The following is a 19,644-nucleotide window of genomic DNA, read 5'->3' on the forward strand; positions in this document are numbered from 1 at the left end:
AAAAAAAAAAGAAAATGCACCCAGTCAATCACCTACATAGAAAAGCATGAGTAAGCAGATGGGCTTTCCACCACATCCTGGAAGTCAGGCTATGGTTCTGTGGCTGTCTACGAGAGTTGGCCGGAAAACAGATCTACCTTCCTGCGTAAAATGTTGCATGTTTGAAATTTTTCTTTTGTCCCACTCTGGGACAAAAGGCCAAAAATGCAAAATTTTTCAGGGGAAGGGTGTTCAGGAAATATTCTCTTTCGGGAGCACTGAAACAGAATCTTTTGGCTTCCTGGCTGTCCACTTGTAAGACACTTGTCAACGAAATTCGCAAGAGCCTTCCAGCCTGCCTGCCGGAGAGGGAGAGAGTCTCCAAGTGACGTAGTCTGGCAGCCCTCCAGGAAACCTTTCGTCAGTCACGGGTAGAAAGGGCACTTGACCAAGGCCTTGCTGTCAGGCAGCTGGGGAGCCCTTATTTTGATTTTCCCAATGGAAAAAAAGTCTCTTTTTTCCCCCTGCAAAACTGACATTTTCTTGTGGAAAATTTTGTTTTTGTGAAAAAGCCCTTTTTTGGGTCAGAAAAGACACAACTGGGAGCACAGAGAAGGCCCTGGCACACACCATTGTTTTTACCACCTGTTTTCTAGACCAGTTCAGAGCTGGTATAGATAACAACCGTGGTAAAGATGCCAGTGACTGTCTACACTAGCTCTGCAACGTTGCCACTTCCAATGCAGCTGAGACGGAGAGATTTCCCCGCCAAAACTCTAGAATAGATAGAGTCTAATTGGGGAAACAAATTCTAGTGTCAAAGACCCCCCACTGAAAACCACCTTACGGTAGCACACAGATGTTCAAAACACTCGGACTCTCGGTTAAACTTGGCTGTCACAATCAGGTGCAGTGAGATAGGCCGGTTTCTCAGGTTAAAAAGGAATCAAACCATGGACTGTAAGGTTTTTTTTAAAAGCACCATTATAAATGTCTTGAACTGTGATCAAAAGCAATCAGAAGACGCCAGTGCAGTTTATGGACCACTGGTGCAATGTGCTCTCTATGGAAAGAATTGGCCACCACGTCACCGGAGCAAGTAAGCAAAACCTAAATCACAAACAGTCATAGTTGTGCCAAATGCAAACAAAAAAAGGCATTTCAAGCCAGAGAAGCCACCTGAGACTCCGGGACAATCAAGGAGCCAGGATTATTCCTAAACTGTGCAAAACCATGACAAAGGAGGAGCAAAGGTTGCCTCACATTCTTCCCAGTATAAACATTTAAAAAAAAAATGATGAAGCATACACAAACGACTGCCACGGTACAGCCTGGCAAACTCAAACCGTACTCATCTGGCACATGGTTTTGTGTGGTTTGCCAATTCTTTACTATTATGAACAGAAAAAATTTGAGGAGCTGGATTAGCCTTTAATGCCTGAAGTCCACCTCTTTTCTTTGATCACAAGTGAAAATGAATCAGTGATCGCTGATCCTAGTTCCCTCTGTGTATGCATCACTAAACTACCACACACTTTGGCATAATTTGGTTTGAATTACAGCTCCAGAGAGCCAAGATGAAGTAGCAGAAGGTGTTACTGATCAGGACTGAAATCCTCTAGGACTGACACAGCAGGAAGATACTGCAGGTCAGCATTAAGAAGCATTGGCCAAATTGTGTGAGGAAGCTTGCATAGAGACCACCTGTGTCATAGCCACTGGTACCAGTTCAACATTACAAGAAGCACTAAGGTCACTCACAATTTTAAACGAACTAGGAAGATTTAGAAATTGCCACATTACCTTCATTCTCACAAAGAAAGGATCATCTTCTGTTTCAACCAGGTAGAACATACAAGCATTTTTGCAAGCCTCTTTAACAACACTTTTCAGTCTGTAGTGTAGAGTGTTGCATAAGTCACTAATCATGTTCTCATAGGAGGCTGTTCTTTTGGGGAAATTTGTGCATTTTTTCCTTTTGCCTGCAGTCTCTTCTGAGGTAGTGCTCTGACCTCTTCCTTTGTTACCCACATGTACATTGTTCAACATCACCCTGTTGAACTCAGCATATTCATTTAAAATGACTGAAATATCCCCCCGGGATTCTTTTAGTTTATCATCATATTTTAACTTGCTGAGATGTAAAGGAATACCATAGTCACGGCCCTGGCTTTTGACTTTTGCAGCATTTCTTTCATTGCTAAATTTATCCTGCCATGGCACAAAGAGAGGTGGTGCGGCAAAATCTGTGTATATATCGTTTCTCAGGTGCCAACTTGAACTACGCTGCCTTGTATCTGAACGCACAACAGTTACCAGAAGGGGACTCCTACTCCTGGGTGGTGCATTTAGACTAGGGGCTTCAGGAGCCTCTCTCAGGGGCAAAGTCTCAGGCATTACTTGGGCAGAAAACTCTTTTGGAAACATACTGTTGGAGGTAGAAAGTTGTGATTTCTGGCTCTTTATGACTTGTTTTAGCTTATAACTGAAACGCAGACATTCCATATCTAAAGTGTTCTGGGTAAGATCATCAATAACCTTCCAGGTCCTAATCAATGAGCTTATTAAGTCCGATCGTTCCAAAGAATGGTCATGTCTCTTTGAAGACTGTAAAGGTCTAGTTTTGTCTTTGTGTTTTTTGGTAACAATAAAGTTGGTGTAATCCCTCAGGGTGCCCTGATCATCTTTAATATTGACAAACGGGGGCACATACCTATCGTCTTCCCTAAACCCAATGGGCCAGCCTGACTCCACAACTGAAAATCTTTTGTCTGCTTCCAAGGAGTCCCAGCCATCCCTCTTCCAGTTTTCATTCTCTGAGCTTATACGTGAATAATTGTAATTAGTCCTTGTAACTGCTGTTGCACGGATCGCACCAATGGCTCTTGTACCACAAGAGCCCCTACATTTAGCTGTGGGATGGACCGTACCTCCAAAGTATTCCTGGTCAGAGTCTCCAGAAAAAGATTCATATGATAAACTTTCAAAAGTCAAATGCACACCTCTCTCTCTGTTAGGGAATTCTGTACCTTGGTGGGCCAGATGTTCCTCCAAAATATTCTCAGTATCACTAGGCTCCAGAGTCTCTCTAGAGTCTGGGTGTGCACATAATGTTGTAGGCATTTGAACAGAGGAACCAGGGATTTCTTCCCTAGTGACATCGGAGTCGGTCTGATGTAAATCAGCAAACAGATTAGATTCTTCTATCGTACAATCACTCTGCAGTTCTGTTATTTCACAAACAGAACTCTGGTCACATGCTTCTGCGAACTGTTCCTCCTCCTCTTCTAAGATAGATGCAGGGCTCGCAGCAGGACTAGTGCTTCGTAGATCAAATTCCTCACATGAGGTGGGTTCTTCTTTGTCATCATTCTCTACTAAGTCTGCTACTTTGCCGACAGGGATTTCATGTTCTAAAAACATGTCTTTCTTTGCCCGTTCTGTGTAACAGGAACCTGAGAAGTCTTCCACAGCAGAAGAAGCTATCTCCATCACAGCTATTTTATCAGTGTGGTCAGAATTCATACTTTTGGAAAATACTGGATTCTTCTCACTTTGCTTTAATAAACTAGTGTGCACATCTGTCTCTCTGCTGATGGGGATACTATGTGGCTGAAAAGCAACAGCAGTCAACAATTTTGGGTTAGTACAAGTGGGCTCGTCAGTTGGAGACATCTCTTCCTTACTCCCCAGTAAGTCTGCTCTTTTAACTACAGAGGTTTCGTGTTCTAGAAATGTGTCTTTCTTTGGTCGTTCGGCGTAACAAGAACTTGAGGAGTCATCCCCAGCAGACAAGGGTGTTTGACTCTCAGAGATGGAGCACATTTCCGTCACATCTCTTTGATCAGTGTGGTCAGAATTCATATTTTTGCAGAGCACTGGATCATGGTCACTTGGCTCTAATATACTTTTGTGCAGTTCAGTCTCTCTGCTAATAGGACTGCTGTGCTGCTGGAAAGGAGAGCCAGTCATCCATTCTGGGTCAGTACGAGTGGGCTTGTCAGTTGGACTTGTCTCTTCCTCACTCAAAATAAGACTGTGCGTATGCTGATGATTTGCCAAATGAATGTGTTTCAAGTCCAAATGTTCTTTAACAAAAGATTTTTCATTATCCGCTGATATGATACAAGCTGATTCTACCAATTTGCAAAGAGAGGCCTCATGTTCTCCATGTGTAATAAGCATAGTTATCTGGTTTAATTCATCATTACATGGTGACTTTTTAGTAACAGAACAGACTCCAGTATTCTTAAATTTGTCACAGCTTTTCTCAGCTTCAGAGTCAGCTTCCAAATGTGTATTTTCAAAGACTAGGCATGAGCTTTCACTTGCTCCTGAAGATTTGTTCAGCAGCTCTGTTGTGTCAGTAGAAGGGCTCTTTTGCTCTCCTTGAGTTGCTGTATTGCTTTGTACTTGATTTGATTCTTTAATACTCAGAGAAGTGCAATCAGCAGAATCAGTTCCTCTGTCTTCCTGAGAAATGCAGCTGTCCTCTACTGAATCACTCTGTGCTGATGACTTAATTTCTTCAGCTGGTTGGACAGTGACTTCATGGTTCTCTGGAAGTGCATCTGCAGATTGTGTTATTTCATCAGAAGGTACGTCCTGGACAGGACTTGCACCAGGTGATAATGTCAGAGTTAATACACTATCAAAGGGTTCTTCCAAGTCAACTGGACTTTTCACTTTGCTCTCGTCAGGTATGCAAATTTCCTTAGGAAGTACTAAATTGATTGGATCCTGGTCCATAGCTGCATCATTAATTTCTTCAGCTGGTTGGACAGTGACTTCTTGGTTCTCTGGAAGCGTATCTGCAGATTGTGTTATTTCATCAGAAGGTACGTCCTGGACAGGACTTGCACCAGGTGATAATGTCAGAGTTAATACACTATCAAAGGGTTCTTCCAAGTCAACTGGACTTTTCACTTTGCTCTCGTCAGGTATGCAAATTTCCTTAGGAAGTACTAAATTGATTGGATCCTGGTCCATAGCTGCATCATTAATTTCTTCAGCTGGTTGGACAGTGACTTCTTGGTTCTCTGGAAGCGTATCTGCAGATTGTGTTATTTCATCAGAAGGTACGTCCTGGACAGGACTTGCACCAGGTGATAATGACAGAGTTAATACACTATCAAAGGGTTCTTCCAAGTCAACTGGACTGATCGCTTTGCTCTCATCAGGTATGTAAATTTCCTTAGGAAGTACTAAATTGATTGGATCCTGGTCCATAGCTGCATCATTAATTTCTTCAGCTGGTTGGACAGTGACTTCTTGGTTCTCTGGAAGTGTATCTGCAGATTGTGTTATTTCATCAGAAGGTACGTCCTGGACAGGACTTGCACCAGGTGATAATGACAGAGTTAATACACTATCAAAGGGTTCTTCCAAGTCAACTGGACTGATCGCTTTGCTCTCGTCAGGTATGCAAATTTCCTTAGGAAGTACTAAATTGATTGGATCCTGGTCCATATCTTCATGTTCCAGATCTGCATCATTACTTTCAGAAAGTGCTAAATCAATTGGTTCTACATTTATACTTTCATAGTCAAAATCTTCCTCCTCCTCCTCTCCCGGGTTTTCTAATGGATCATACGCTTCTCTCCCTTTTCCACATGGGCTATCATGTTCTGTGCTCTTCATAGTCCCTTCTAATTGAACTGCTTCACAGAGACGTTGTGATTCATCACCACCACCCTGGCAATGGTCTTTATCCTCTGCAGAGAGAGTGATGTTGTCCAGTGTCTTTCTTTCCTCGGAAATGACAGTATCATCACTAATAATCGCTGGCTGTTCATCTCCCTGCTTCTCTGGAAATTCAGTCTGTGAAAACGCAGAGTCACTCTGTGAAACTTTACTTAAATCAAGGGCTTGGTGTGCTTCATCGGGGTCATCAGTGGAAAATTCTTCAGGTCTTATCCTTGTATCACTGGGTTTACCAGAAGGGCTGCAGGTAGAGCTACTGACGGAAATTACAGGGTCCAGCAATTCCTCTCTTTTGCTCTTCTCTTCATCAACCTGAAATTACAAAGTTCAAAATTCAACTACTGAGAAAGACAAATGTAGGAAGAGAAACATTCTCTAGTTGCAGAGATCTATCTTTTTAAAGCCTCAAACTTTCATAAGCCAATCTTGTTTAAAAACCCTAGAGAAATGATTTTAAATTCACATCCCAAACATTTTACTGCCAAACTCTGTCTTCAAAATAGACAAATAGCCCATTCATGTCCCCTATCCTTCCAATTCCCCCTTAACATCTGCTTCTTCTGTCATACTTATAGGATGTTGGCAGCTAACAACAGCTAGGGAGATGGCAAGTAGGAATTCCTGATTTTTTGTTTTGTTTATCTGTATTTTAATATTTATTTTATAAAAAACTGCCTTGAAACCATCTCATGGGGCACATAGCTAATCTAACCTCACACTCTTATCTCTATCACCTTCATCCTCTCTTTCCAACTTTACTCTCCCTTATTGCGTCTTGTCTGGAATTAGATGCAAGTTCTTTGGAGCCTGGAACTGCCTCTTACATTTGTACAACACCGAGCATAATAGGTTCCTGATCCCAATTATGGCCTCTGGGTGCTACTGCAGTACAAGAAATAGTGAAATCAACAGACACTGTTTACATTAATCTGAGAGCTGAATTTGGCTGTAAAAGCTCTGATTTTTGTCCACGTGGGGCTTGATTACCTGGTGGGGTAATGGGCTCTCCAGGGGAGTGATTTCTAAAGCACACTAATGTGTTGTACATTAATTGGTCTGTGTAGATAGAGCCTGCTGGTGTGCTTTAATGTAGTACTGTTTCAAACAGCACTATGTTAAAGCACACCAGCAGGGTCTACATGGACCAGTTAGTGTGCAACATGTTAGCGTGCTTTAGCAATCACTCCCCTGGAAAGCCTATTACCCTACCATGTAAACAAGCGCCGGTGGATAAAAGTAGTATGATGTAGACCCAGCAGGGTCTACACATTGTATGGACCAATTACTGTGCAAGACATTCGTGAGCTGTAGAAATCGCACCCCCATAGAACACATTATCCCACCATGTAGACAAGCCCTTGGGTTCCTCCCAAAGTACTTCTAAATTTATAGTACAATTCTAAACGTGTATTAAAAACCTTTGGTACGTCCTTTAAAATGCAAAAGGGGACCCCATTCTATAGTTTCGCAATTTGTTCAAGATGCTCCAGGAGACCCAGTCTAGGGGCTGGGTGCTCTATCCCAAAGCCAAAAAGACTATCAAAAGGTAGCCCAGAAACAGGTTGGGAACAGGGCCCACAGGGTGGGCTGAAGAGACGCCCTGAAGGGCAGAAGAGCCCTTTGGTTTGTTTGGATCTTTGTAGTTTGGAATTTTGCTACCATGGAACAGGTTATGTTTATTAGTGACTTGCCCAGGGGGCTTCGCCACATCTCCAGCACAGACTGGTGTCTGGAAGGCTGAGGATACCAACCCTGGGGAAAGAACCTGACGCAGGGAGTGCCATGCTCGGCCAGTAGGGGGCATTACAGGGCAGCCATACCCCATGACACACACCCTAGAGAGACCCCCACCCCCACCCCAAACATAACAAGCTATCCCAACCTCAACAGTTAAACCACCGTCCCCGTCCCCACCCCTACCCCCCAGCCCAAAACACCCCTGCAAACAGACAGCCTTTGCAAGGGGACAACAAAGTCCAGCTGTATTGGACTGAGGGTGACTGAATTCCAAACACAAAGGGCCTTCATGAATGGAGTATGTCTGGGCAGAGTACTTATAAACAGATGGGGACTCCATTGGCTGAGCACAACGTGGCCGTATCCCATGGGGAGACAGGGTGCCTCTCGAGTAAGCAAGTCTCGAGCCACTTGCAGTTTTGTCTCAGCAGTGAATGAACGAATGACTGAAACGCTGGTCAGCTTAAAGAGGCCCTGTAAAGCTTTTTATTTTTTTTTTAAAGGATGGTTTATGATCCTGAAATCAGCATCTATAGACTTAAAAAGGAACAAAACCATCACCCACACGCCTTCTGCCAATCCGTCCTCATTTGTCAGCCAGGTCATGAGTTCATCAGGGTCCACAGTGCTTCATGTGCAACAGCGAACAGCTTAATTAGGGTCTAAGCAATGAAAATCGGGGTGAACATGCTCCCAGCCTCTGCCTAGGTGTCTGTGATCCAGGGCCGGCTTTAGGCCAATTCCACCAATTCCCCCGAATCGGGCCCCGCGCCCAGTGGCAGGGCCGCCAGGGGGTTCGGGAGGAAGAAGTGGCCGAGAATCCCTTCCCTGGCTAGAGGCTCCTTTTTAATTTTTACTCACCCAGAGGCGCTCCGGGTCTTCGGCGGCACTTCGGTGGCAGATCCGTCAGGCGCCAAAGACCCGGAGCGAGTGAAGGACCCACCGCCGAAGACTAGGTGCGCCGCCCAGTGGGTACAAGCCCCACGTGTTTTTTTACGTGTTTTTTTTTTTTTTTTTTTAAAGTCATCCCTGCCAAGGCCCCGTCAAAACTATTCAAATCGGGCCCCGCACGTCCTAAAGCCGGCCCTGGTGAGGTCAGGAGAGGCTCTAGGAGAAACTGACGCCTGAACGGGGGACTTGACTGCCTGTCAGGAGTGCTCTAAGTCCAGTGGATTCCACTTAATAGAATCCTGGTATTAGCAACGTCTGCTTCACGGCAACGTATTGCTGGGAACTACCCCCAGGACCCCAGCCCATGAACATCAATGATAATGGAGTTCGGATGTTGGCACTGGCAGGCCGCTTACGAGCCTTTTTTTACTTTAAGAATGGCCGCACTGCAGGCAGGCTTGTGCAGCTGCAGACAGGGAAGGAAGTGCTGGGTGCCTGCTCTGGTTGCCCCCCCAACCCCGCCCCCGCAAACCTGCCTGCAGCTGGTGCTCAGCCTGTCACAGCACTTCCTGGTGGGCTGCAACCCAGCAAACCTGCTGGCACGCAGGGACCATGCCGGAGGTAAGGGGCTGTGGGCAGGGCTGCAGGCTGGGAGGGGAGGCAGTGGGCAGGGCAGGGCGGAGGGTGCAGCCTGGATACCAGAGTACCTCTCCTTGCACTCTCCAGGCTGCACCCTGCTGCGGGGACTGCACAAAGCGCTGGGATGGTGGAGAATGCAGGGAGAGGTAGGATGCAGGCCCCCAGCACCTCTGCTCCCCGTAGAAAGCCCCAGCATCTGGCCTGCAGCTCCCCTCCCCGCTGCTGCCCTGTCTGTAGGCTCATCCCTGTGTTTCCTTCCCTGACTGCTGCTGTACAAACCTGCCTGCCACTTATTAGCAATTGTTGGATAATGGCAACTTTTTGCTGGCAACAGAAGGGTTGCTAATCAGTGGAATCTACCATATGATTAGCTCCCACCTGCAGGGCATGCTCAGAGCCTTCAGGACTCCTCACATTCCTCCGCACTCTGTTACCTTCCTCTCCATCAACAGATTCACTGTTGTGACAACATTCCCCTCACAGGGATGGATATGGCTACTTCCAGCTCCCACGCACACTGGTGGTCTATGAACCCAGCAGAAGGAGCAAGGGTCACTAGTGTGGGAAACAAGGCCCTCTTGTGCCCCCTTTTTACATTACTTAGTATGGGCCTTAGAGACAGGCGTTTGTTACAAAAACTCCCTATGTCTTTCTCGTGTTGTATTTCTTACATTACGGTACCAACTGAAATCCATCATCTTACCTTATTGAATGCCTGGACGAGATCTACGCATCCATCGATAATCACCTCTTGTGGCCCATCCTTCAAAGGCGGGCTGCTCGGATCACGGCAGTCGTCGTTTGAAAAGCTCTTGATGCAACTCGTGGATGACGGTTCGTCACAAGAAAGCAGTTGCTCAGAGGAATACGATACTGTGCTGGGGATACTGCTGGAAACCTGATTGACCTCAGACGGAGAATCTGCAGGACATGTTTCCAAGCCGAAAGCTCCTTCACAGTCATCGCTCAATTCAAAAGGATGCAGAGTAGTGCTGGAAGTCTGATTGGCCTCAGACTGAGAGTCTGCAGGGCACTTTTCTAGATCAAAAGCTCCTTCACAATCATCACTTAATTCAAAAGCATCCAGGCTACTGTTTATTGATACATATTTTTCAGGGTTACTGTGTTCTACCACCTTTCTCGTACTGCTTAGGAATTTGTTTGGTTTGCTATAAAACAGAGCCACCCACATGTGAAGTATAAGCTTCATTTCTTCCACATCATCGGGTATATCAGGGTCCCAAGGCCTGGAGGGGAAAACAAATAAATGTAATTTCTCTAGCTGGTTGTGGAAAATTAAGTCACATCAGCTCAATGGATTCAGAAGTCTCAAATGCAGAGAGTTCTTAGCAGAGGTCTAAATTATAAATTAGGTGGTTGATTGTTTTTGTTTTTCCTTGTCTGGAAAAGGGTGGAATTTGTAGCCATAAATCAGTGGCTACAGTTTCGGATTTTCAATTCATTGGCTGTGGACACCAGCCGGGAGGAATCTGACCAGAGTCTGGTCGGCTGCCGTGCTCCTGTGGGAGCCTGGGTAGCAGCCTGGCTTGGAGTTGAGACCTCCCCCGGGGGAGCTGGTATTCTTGTCAATTTCAAAGCCCCAGGAGAGCCATGAAATGTACAAGCTAGCCAGCAGCCATTGTAAGGAACGCAATGTCTACACAGTCACTGCCTCACCCTAACTACACCGACACAAGCCCTACGCCTCTCGTAGAGGTGGAGTTATTATTAGGGCTGTCAAGCAATTAAAAAAATTAATTGTGGTTAATCGCGCTGTTGAAGAACAATAGAATACCATTTATTTCAATATTTTGGATGTTTTCTATATTTTCAAATATATTGATTTCCATTATAACGCAGAATATAAAATGTACAGTGCTCACTTTATATTTATTTTTATTACAAATATTTGTGCTGTAAAAAACAAAAGAAATAGTATTTTTCAATTCACCTCATACAAGTACTGTAGTGCAATCTCTTTATCATGAAAGTTGAACTTCCAAATGTAGAATTATGTAAAAAAAAAAACCTGCATTCAAAAATAAAACAATGTAAAACTTTAGCGCCTACAAGTCCACTCAGTCCTACTTCTTATTCAGCCAATCGCTCAGACAAACAAGTTTGTTTACATTTGCAGGAGATAATGCTGCCCGCTTCTTGTTTACAATGTCACCTGTAAGTGAGAACAGGAGTTCGCATGGCACTGTTGTAGCTGGCATTGCAAGTTATTTACATGCCAGATGCACTAAAGATTCATATGTCCCCTCATCTTCAACCACCTTTCCAGGGGACATGTGTTCATGCTGATGACAGGTTCTGCTCAATAACGATCCAAAGCAGAGCAGACCAATGCATGTTCACTTTCATAATCTGAGTCAGACGCCACCAGCAGAAGGTTGATTTTCTCTTTTGATGCTTCGGGTTCTGTAGTTTCCGTATCGGAATGTTGCTCTTTTAAGACTTCTGAAAGCATGCTCCACACCTTGTCCCTCTCAGATTTTGGACGGTACTTCAGATTCTTAAACCTTGGGTTGAGTGCTGTAGCTCTCTTTAGAAATCTCACATTGGTACCTTCTTGCATTTTGTGAAATCTGCAGCGAAAGTGTTCTTAAAATGAACAACATGTGCTTGGTCATCATCCGAGACTGAAATACATGGCAGAAAGTGGGTAAAACAGAGCAGGAGACACAGTATTCTCCCCCAAGGAGTACTGTTAAAATTTAATTAAACACTTTTTTTTTGTAACGAGCGTCATCAGCATGGAAGCATGTCCCCTGGAATGGTGGCCAAAGCATGAAGGGGCATACGAATGTTTAGCATATCTAGCACCTAAATACCTTGCAATGCCAGCTACAAAAGTGCCATGCGAATACCTGTTCTCACTTTCAGGTAACATTGTAAATAAGAAGCAGGCAGCATTATATCCTGTAAATGTAAACAAACTTGTTTGTCTTAGCAATTGGCTGAACAAGAAGTAGGACTGAGTGGACTTGTAGGCTCTAAAGTTTTACATTGTTTTGTTTTTGAGTGCAGTTATGTAGCAAAAAAAAAAATCTATATTTGTAAGTTGCATTTTCATGATAAAGAGATTGCATTATGGTACGTGTATGAGGTGAATTGAAAAATACTATTTCTTTTGTTTATCATTTTTACAGTGCAAATATTTGTAATAAAAATAACAATATAAAGTGAGCACTGTACACTTCGTATTCTGTGTTCTAATTTAAATCAATATATTTGAAAATGTAGAAAAACATCCAAAAATAGGTAATAAATTTCAATTGGTATTCTATTATTTAACAGTGCGATTAAAACTGCGATTAATTTTTTAAATCGCGATTAATTTTTTTGAGTTAATCACGTGAGTTAACTGCGATTAATTGACTTCCCTAGTTATTATGTTGGTGTAGTAGGGCCCTTACATTGTCAGGAGCAAGGCTGTAGCGTAGATACCGACATAGTTAGGTCAACATAAGCTGCCTTTTGTCAACCTATCTCTGTAGTGTAGAGCAGGCCAAAGAAACCTCTTTTCAACAGTGCTCCAGAAGTACTGTAGAGAAGTTAGGGAAAGAAATTTACCCACCACTGAGCCACTTACCCATGCAGAGCACGAATTACAGTTTTCTCTAAAGAATTGTTGGTGTATTTGCTGTCTAAATTGAAGAGGTAGTCAGCTTCCCATTGACATGTCACCGTAACAGCTCCATCACAGCTCTTCACTGTGTGAGACTTGGAGAAGTCTTCCTTCAACCTGGAAGAAAGGACACCTCTTCTGCGTTTTACTACCAAGTCGTCAAATGGCTTCTGCATATGAGTATTGTTCTGCTGATGCCGGAAAGGCAGAACTTTCCCAACTAGAGGACCCGAGTTAGCACTTTTAGCTCCATTTCTGAAGGCAGCAGGACCCTGTGCTCCTTTTGGGAGGGTGTGTTTTTTAGAATGTTCTGACGTCTGTGAGGCGTAAGAGTGCTCAGAGACAATAGAAGAATGCTTGTTCACATCTAAAGTATCTAGCACCTCCTTGGAAAGCAATGGCCGGGCTTTTGCAGAGTTAGGGCTTGTGCTGTTCTTCTTGCTGGAAATTACAGGGCTTTTCTCTCTTGGGATAGCAGCTGAGTCTTTTCTTAAATCAGATTTTGCAGGAGAAGGAAGTTTCTGATTCTCTGTTTTGCTAGAAGAGGATCCTCCCTTTAGATGTTTATCCACCCTGTGGTATTCATGATCTGAAGCAATTCGCGAAGGCTTCCTTTTCCGAAGAGAGCGTCGCTCTTTTGACAGGTCAGAAGGAGAGGCAACTCTACTCTCTTTATGATCAAGTGGAGGAATGCAAGAGCTCAGAGCTAGATCAGCCAACAAATTCAATCCATGTGATTCACAGTTACTTCCTTTCAGAGTCAGGCTGACATCTTGAGCAGAAACACTTTGTGTGTAAGTCTCATTTGCACCACTGACTGTCCCTTGACTTTCTGATGGAATTTCATTTGATGACAGTGACAAAGTCTCTTTCCTTACTGCATAAGAAAAATAAAATCAGATAATATATACTGAACCACAGATTTCTATCATGAGAAATACTTAAAGTAGAGTTCTGCTCTTAAAAGTGACTGTCCAAAATGGCATCATGGGATTTATTACTTCTCAATTATTTCCACATCAAATATACCCCGTTTGCAAGTAAAAAGATATTTATTGAATGGCAAGTTTGCAAATTTAAAATGAAGTTCAAGAAATACAAAAGTTAATTTTGCTATTATTATTGTTACAGTAGCATTGTAGGATTGGGGCTCTGTTGTGCAAGGAGCTGTACATACAGAGAGAGGCTGTGAGTTTACAATGTAACAGAACCTTAACTTGAGCACATGTACATACCGTATACACCTCTACCCCGATATAACGCAACCCGACAGAACACGAATTCGGATATAACGCGGTAAAGCAGTGCTCCGGGGGGGGGGGGGGGGAGGGGGGGCGGGGCTGCGCACTCCGGAGGATCAAAGCAAGTTCGATATAACGCGGTTTCACCTATAACGTGGTAAGATTTTTTGGCTCCCGAGGACAGTGTTATATTGAGGTAAGGGTGTATATTCAAGTATACATTTAAACAATCCAGCCAGTAAGGAAAAATACTACATATATAGAATGTAACGGCTCTGTGAACCTTACTTTTACACTTCCTCTCTTTTTTCATTTTAATTTGCAATCTTCATGTTGCATTAACAGTGGTTTGCTTTTAATTCTCCACATAGTTTGTAAAGTCTTTAAAAAGAGGAAACAAACCCCATTGATGCATGCTTCCAAGTAGTGCATAATCAGTTCTTCCAAGTGCATAATAGATACATGCATCTCAAAGACTGCATTTTATACAGACCCAGGCACAATTAGGGTGCCCTCTGGAAGTCAGCCAGTGACACAAAACTCCTGAGCGTCAGGAATATTTATTTATTTATTTTCCCAATGTTTAAAATGCACCCACCACCACGTCCCTGGGCGTGTGCATAGAAAAACAATACAAAAATTATATAACATTACATAAAGTAGACGCATAATAAAAAACAGTACAAAAAATATCCCTTCCCACTCTTCATGCAAAGCCATGGAAAGATAAGCTCTGTATAGTGTCCTGGGGGCTAAGCGCTGGCTCTGTAGCAAGGCATTTAAGTTGTGTTTCTTCTTTCTAAACATTTTCCCCTTTTTTTGGCACACGCTGGGACTCTGCTGCCAGCTTCTTTCCCTAAAATATTACATACCTACGTATTGTGTAACCGAACCAAAACAACAGGATGTCCCCTCTGAGGACATAAACAAGACACTGGAGAGGCTCGGGGCTCAGCCTTGAGATGCCACCTCATCTCCGCCACAGCCAGTCCACAGGCGGGAGAAGAATGCTAATCTAACAAACGCTGAATGAAGTATATTGCTTACACCACAGACAGCACGGCTTATTTTTTATGGTCTGGAGTAAAAGAATAACGATTCATAATTTGAGTCCAGGGAGTGAGATTACTCTCCAAAACCTCCTCTCCACTTGGCAAAGGGGCCAGAGAGAAAGCAAGACTGGAGACAGAGAGATCCAGAGAAGGATGTTGTAAAACATGCGGAGTTTAAAAAATGTAAGGGCTTTCCCGTTCCATCATTTATTTTGGCACTTTAATACTAGTTCTCAGTTGTAGACAGAGAGTCTTTGCAAGCCAACATTTGCACATGCTGTATCAACAGGCTTTCCACGCTGCTTTTTAAACTCTCTCTAGTTTATTCTTTTGGGTTGTGGCAATTTCACTATTTTGAAAAGCACTGGATGGATTTTGTAATAAGCTAAAAATCTGGTCAGGTGCCAAATATAAATTGGGCTTATAAAACACATTACACAATTTGCCTTAAAGCAGTTTAAAAGCATGAACGATTCTGAGATGTGAAAAGGGCAGTTTGAATGATCAGAGAACTGCACATTTTCCAAGCTTACTATCTGAGTGATTACGAAGTGTCTCGAAGAGGCCGGAACTATTTACAAATCAAATCAGATATTCATGATAGCCCTAATATTTTAGACGAAAAGTTACACAAAGAACAACATTCTTACCAGGTTCCAATTGCTTTATGGCTTTAGGCTTACAGCTCCCTTTAGGTACGGTTTTTATTGTCTTACTTTTTGTTTGCTTTGCGACTTTCTCAGAAGTTTGAACATTTTTTTCATCTGGTTGCTTCAGTTTCCTTGGTTTCTTGGTATCCAAACTAATATCTTCAGGCGAAGACGTTCCTTTAGTTATAGGCTCAGATTGTGTTCTGTGTACAAATTCTGCAGATAGTACCTCAGCACCTTGGATAAAGAAAGGTCTTTTTAAAGGGGGTTAGTTAAAAACATTTTTTTTTAAAAGAAACACTAGTTTCAATAGTAAAAGATACTGCTGACAAATAAGCACTGGTGACGACACAATCCTGATGACAATTGGTTTAAAATATTTGATTTTATAAAGAGGAGTACCGTATATGATTGAAAGTAACCAGCAAATGCTTATTAAAATTTAAGCTTCAATTCACAATCTTATTAGTGCACTATTTCTCAACACTTTCACTGTCCAAGAATCAACACTTGATCAGGTCCCGTATGATAAGTTACTGTACTCCTCCAGCTTGGCACACCTAGAGGTAAAGCCTAGATGTATCTGTTTAGCATCCCAACTGGCTTCTGAGTGCTTGTCTCTTATTGCTCAGAACTGTTGCCAGGAGCAGAGGCTTTTGGGTAACTGCCAAATGGAAGGCAGCGCAGTGCAGGAAGGAGTTTGGCATGTCAGTTGAACAGGTGCAGGTGCTTGGGGCGGCCGAGGGAGAGGGGTGGCACCTGCGGCAATTTTTTTTTTGCTTGGGGAGGCAGAAATGCTGGAGCCGGCCCTGGGTGCAGCCATACTCTTTGGGTACGTCTATACTTACCTCCGGGTCCGGCGGTAAGCAATCGATCTTCTGGGATCGATTTATCGCGTCTTGTCTAGACGCGATAAATCGATCCCGGAAGTGCTCGCCGTCGACGCCGGTACTCCAGCTTGGCGAGAGGAGTATGCGGAGTCGACGGGGGAGCCTGCCTGCCGCGTCTGGACCAGCGGTAAGTTTGAACTAAGATACTTCGACTTCAGCTACGTTGTTCACGTAGCTGAAGTTGCGTATCTTAGTTCGAAGTGGGGGGTTAGTGTGGACCAGCCCATTGTTTCCAATCCACATGGGGGAGAAACCATTGTAGACTGCACAAATTCAGCCCAACCCGAACTAAAGACCAGCTCCAGGTGTTGCAGCTACTGATACAAACAACACTTGTAAAACGTCTGGAACGACTGTTGTGTGTGGACATGTATGACAATGGCTTTGTATGCCCAAGGTGTTTTGGCTGCAAGTTTATCACCATGTGTTTTCACCTAGTGTCATCAGGGTCATAGTGAGAATGAGAGTCCCCTGTAAGGAAGCCAGAAGGAAAACCACGAAAGGAAGTTTTTCAATCAACTAGCAACAAGTGATGACTCAGCAACTGATCTACCTGCTTGAGATATTGAAACCTGTTTATTATTATTGTTAACATTCTCACCCAAGGCAGGAATCGAGTGGTGTTCCTTAAGTATATCTGCACACAAACAAGGTAAGACAATTGTGATAGTTTTAAACTTCAGACATGGATTATATATGATAGGTTTTTTTGAGCTAGTTGGTTTATATGGTGCTTACCTCTTTTCCTTTTATGTGGAAACTGCAAATTTGCTAATTTAAGTGTGGGTTCATTAGAATTTGTTGTGAGTCCTTGTTTTTTGGGGAAAGGAAAAGAAACATTCATCTTTTTCTTTTTGGTCCCTTTTCTGTTGCTGTCCACCACAGAAAGAATTTTCAAAGGGGCCCATTTCTTCTTTGTGCTAGACACAATGGCTCTGCTGGATTTCCTCTTATTCTGCTGCATCTTCAGATTACCTGCTGGGTTCATTTCTATCTTGGTATCTTCCTGGAACTGGTTCAATTCTGGAGTATTCTTAGGTTTTTCAGTTTCAACTCTTATCTCTGCTGCTATGTCAGGAAGCACCGAGTCCGGTGGCAAAACGAAAGAAAAGTCAGCCTCACAGGTTCTGTCAGAAATGCTGCACAGGGACTGAGGATTGCCCGCCAAACAGTCTAAGGCCACGGACATTTCCAAAGAATAGCTGCTGGGGTCAGAAATGTAAGACTGCAGTTGGGAAAATGACTGTTTTTGGCATTTTTCAGAAGGAGAAACACTTTCAGACTTATTTGGATCACAAGAAAGGGGCAAATTGTCATTTTTGCCAGAAGCTGCAAGTGAATTTTTATCGAGTTTTGCAAATTTCTGGAAGAACCGCTTAACCAAAATGCTGGAATGGATTCCTGCCTCAGGTGGACATGTTGTAGCTTCCTGTATGGCATAGCGAAGGCCAGGCAAAATAGAGGTTACTTTTAAAGAGATCTCGCTGAGTTCGTTTTCACAGTTCAATTCTTGATTTTTTACTGTAAAGAAAAAAAAGTACTTCAATAATATAACAATATAATCACGCAGACACACAAACGTATCAATGCTAAAGTAACGTTAAAGGTCTGAAAAACACACAAAAAGTTATCCCCAAAACATTCTCCCCACTTTGATGGATGCTTTTAACTCCTGCTAAAGATAAGGAGAGTTCCACGTGGATAACAAACATAGACTAGACCCCTCAGAGTCAAAAAAGAAATTCTAAGCTAATACTCTTTCATTAGCTTGCCCCGTTGTGCAAGTTATTCCAGAGGCTTTAGAGAAAAGAGTGTAACATTACATATCGTACACAGATCAGATTCAGTTATCTGAATGTTTCCAAGGAAATCTGAAATGTTGGGATAAACAGAGGTGTGAATAAATGAATTTCTGGTTCCAGACCAATTTAAAATTTGAGATATCTCAAAATTCAGTTAACGGGGGTTGGCCTGTGTTGTTTATCTCCCTGTTTAGATGCTGCCTTCAAGAGTATTTGCATCTTTATTATGCAGACCACTGGAGAAAGTAATTGGCTTAGAAACTACAGTTCTATTAAACAAAAGACATATCGCATGTTGTGCAGAATAGGGAAAAGAGGGTATAAACAGGACGTGCTATAGTAATACAAATAAATAATAATAATGCCAGAATGCTACTCTCAGCTGGACACACTGGGTGAAATCCTGGCCCCATTAAAGACAATGGGAGTTTTACCATTGACTTCAATGGGGCCAGAATTTTACCACCCATTGTCTTCAACGTTAGGGAAACAGATGTCTTGCTGAAGGTACGGATCTCCATTTGTTAAGTGTCCCTGCTGTTCGAGGGAATTAATTTGAGCATAGAGTCAGATGTTTTTCAACCACACCCTTTCCATGAATAACCAATGTCAACATGGCTGGCCGGGTTTTTCCAGATGCACAGTTTGTGCAAACTGCTTCATCATTTAGCCTGCTGCAATCTCACAACTGCAACACAAGCCCTTGTAAGCACACGTCTTGATTGACATCTGTCACTCTTAGCAAGGCTCCCAGCAGTGCCGCTCTGCTGCCTGTTGCTTGTTCAAGAATGCAGTAGCACAACTGCTCGCTGGGTTGAGCAATCCCAATCATATTACACTTACCCTACATTCTTCACATTGGGTGGGCTTCAGAGCCCAAGCTCCAACTTGAGCCGAAACTTCAAAGCGCTCTTTACTCAGCTATTTTTAGAGATTAGCACCAGCCCTGCAAGCCCAAGTCTGTTGACCAGGGATGGGAGGGTTGCTGCCAAATGCGGTGTAGACAAACCCTCAGGTAAGCTCACAATAGACACTGTTGATTTTCAAAGCCTTTAACCCTCAGATCTTCAAGGGCATAAGAATGGCCGTACTGCGTCAGACCAAAGGTCCATCTAACCCAGTATCCTGTCTTCTGACAGTGGCCAATGCCAGGTGCCCCAGAGGGAGTGAACAGAACAGGAAATCAAGTGATCCATCCCCTGTCACACATTCCCAGCTTCTGGCAAACAGAGGCTAGGGACGCCATTCCTGCCCATCCTGGCTAATAGCCATTGATGGACCTGTCCTCCATGAACTTATCTAGTTCTTTTTTTAACCCTGTTGTAATCTTGGCCTTCGTAACATCCTCTGGCAAAGAATTCCACAGGTTGACTGTGCCTTGTGTGAAGAAATACATCCTTTTGTTTGTTTTAAACCTGCTGCCTAT

The 19,644-nt window shown here is 43.3% G+C and overlaps 1 protein-coding gene across 2 annotated transcripts in view; it reads right to left on the minus strand.

Annotated features, from left to right (window-relative positions):
• The window catches only part of TASOR2 (transcription activation suppressor family member 2), an 81,113-nt gene that overhangs the window by 20,039 nt on the left and 41,430 nt on the right, over positions 1-19,644 (minus strand). For both annotated transcript variants that reach the window (XM_054015498.1, XM_054015487.1), the window contains exons 14-18: positions 17,155-17,937; positions 15,527-15,763; positions 12,548-13,460; positions 9,653-10,196; positions 1,783-5,994 (exon numbers count right to left, since the gene is read on the minus strand). In XM_054015498.1, coding sequence (XP_053871473.1) covers positions 1,783-5,994; positions 9,653-10,196; positions 12,548-13,460; positions 15,527-15,763; positions 17,155-17,937 — 6,689 coding nt within the window. The remainder of the gene's footprint in view (positions 1-1,782; positions 5,995-9,652; positions 10,197-12,547; positions 13,461-15,526; positions 15,764-17,154; positions 17,938-19,644) is intronic.

The sequence above is a fragment of the Malaclemys terrapin genome, chromosome 1 (genome assembly GCF_027887155.1).
Source record: "Malaclemys terrapin pileata isolate rMalTer1 chromosome 1, rMalTer1.hap1, whole genome shotgun sequence".
NCBI lineage: Eukaryota > Metazoa > Chordata > Testudines > Emydidae > Malaclemys > Malaclemys terrapin.